Below are 1,777 nucleotides of genomic sequence, written 5' to 3' on the forward strand. Positions count from 1 at the left end.
GTTAAGTAAACATAAACTAAAAGAACTAAAAGAAATTAAACTTAAAAAGAAATATATAAGCAAACAAACAAACAAATAAATAAATAAGAATTACAAAAGCACATAATTAAATTACTAAAAATTTAACTAAAATTAAAATAAAAGCTACTTCAAAATTTTTATAAAAACTACAGTTGTATATAAGTAATACTAAAATAACACTGATTTCTATCAGAATATGGCCCTACATGACAAACTCTGGTGTTTGTATTGACTTGATTTAACTTTTGGCAGGCTAAAAAATCATGCATGCATAAACGAATAAACAAACAAACAAATAAATAAAGCATTGTGCACGAGTAGTATGTTAGTGGGCTATTCAAAATATTAGCCTATAAAAGGTCTAAAACATTCTTGAGCGCAACCAACAGAGAGCGATACGAGCACATACAGTCTCACATCTGCCCATCGGTTCATCCACTGACGTTTACTCATTTATTAGGCCTGGGCGATAAAACGGTATCGATATTTATCGACGGTACACCTTCTTCGATAACGATAGAAAAAATGTTCGATATGGCGCACGATATAGGCAAGTGCTATGAGTGATGCAGACAGCACACACGAACACGAACATGCTGTAATGCCTGCCTGTGATGAGAAGATTGTGAATAAAAAAACTGAATATTAGTCGAATTTAAAATAAACATTTGCATTTGAATGTTAGGTGTGCGTCATCCAGACTCGGCTGCAGGGCTTTGAGCTCAGCTTTAGCACTGCTCAGTAACGCTGTACTTCCGGTCTGGATGGCGTTGTACCAGGCCTGAGCCATGGCGTGATCTTTAGCCCGCAGAAACACAGCCTTCTTCCTGTCTGACGACACCACCTCAAAATACCTCCAGAGACAGAAGAGCAGACTTTACACGGCAAGGCTCAGTATGACCTTTCACGACATAATGCCTTTACAAAATGACATGATACCATAACAATCATTATAAACAACCCTTCTGCCAACTATTAAAGTTCATTAGTCAAACTGTAGGCTGCTTTATGATGCATTAATGTAGAATGTGCTGACAGGTGTTTCATCCAATCAGAATATTGAGTCTGAGACATGTAATTTAAAATCATTTTGTTATAGCTGAACTTAAAAAATTACCAATATAAAAAATATTATACAGGTGTTTAAGATTTGAATTAGAAAAGCCGGAGTAAATCCTGATCTTACAATATCAGCCTAATCAGATATGTATCATTTCATAAAAAGCACTACAGGTATGTTTGTACCTGTCCTCTGTGTCAGGCGGACACTGTTTGCGTGTCACATGGCACATTCGGAGCAGGATGGTCCGGGTCTCTTTAAGAGCGGGGTCCGTCTGTTTCTGCGGGGTGGCTGGAGGGGAATCAAGCACTGGGGGTCCCGTTGTCGATCCAGCCTTAAAAAACACCGACATCTCCTTTATATACTTCACTACAGAGACACAAAGAGACAGAGACGGTCATTATTCTTACTGCTAGTTTAAAGTGTTCCTGTCATGTTGAAATACGGCTCAGAACAGGTCTCCTGATCAACAAACGCACTGGTTATTAGATTGAAACACTAGCGTACTGCTTACTACATACTACACAGAAAACACTGAATACTGGCAGATATTTTGTAAGAATAGTATGTGAAACAGTTCCATGCATCATATAACAACAAACATTTCAAATATTAAAAAATACAAACAATATAAAATACAATTTATAAAAAATACAAATAATAAAAATAGATTTTTTTTGTATTTTTAAACATTTT

General features: G+C 36.1%; 1 protein-coding gene across 1 annotated transcript in view; it reads right to left on the reverse strand.

Moving 5' to 3' along the window:
* Positions 1-259: 259 nt before the first annotated feature.
* Positions 260-1,777, reverse strand: part of LOC107744389 (alpha-1-syntrophin-like) — a 17,904-nt gene continuing 16,386 nt past the window's right edge. The window contains exons 3-5 of the mRNA XM_016558015.1: positions 1,267-1,450; positions 713-875; positions 260-274 (exon numbers count right to left, since the gene is read on the reverse strand). Of these exons, the coding sequence (XP_016413501.1) occupies positions 260-274; positions 713-875; positions 1,267-1,450 (362 nt within the window). The remainder of the gene's footprint in view (positions 275-712; positions 876-1,266; positions 1,451-1,777) is intronic.

The sequence above is a fragment of the Sinocyclocheilus rhinocerous genome, unplaced genomic scaffold (genome assembly GCF_001515625.1).
Source record: "Sinocyclocheilus rhinocerous isolate Xijiao unplaced genomic scaffold, SAMN03320098_v1.1 scaffold1488, whole genome shotgun sequence".
In the NCBI taxonomy this organism is placed as follows: domain Eukaryota; kingdom Metazoa; phylum Chordata; class Actinopteri; order Cypriniformes; family Cyprinidae; genus Sinocyclocheilus; species Sinocyclocheilus rhinocerous.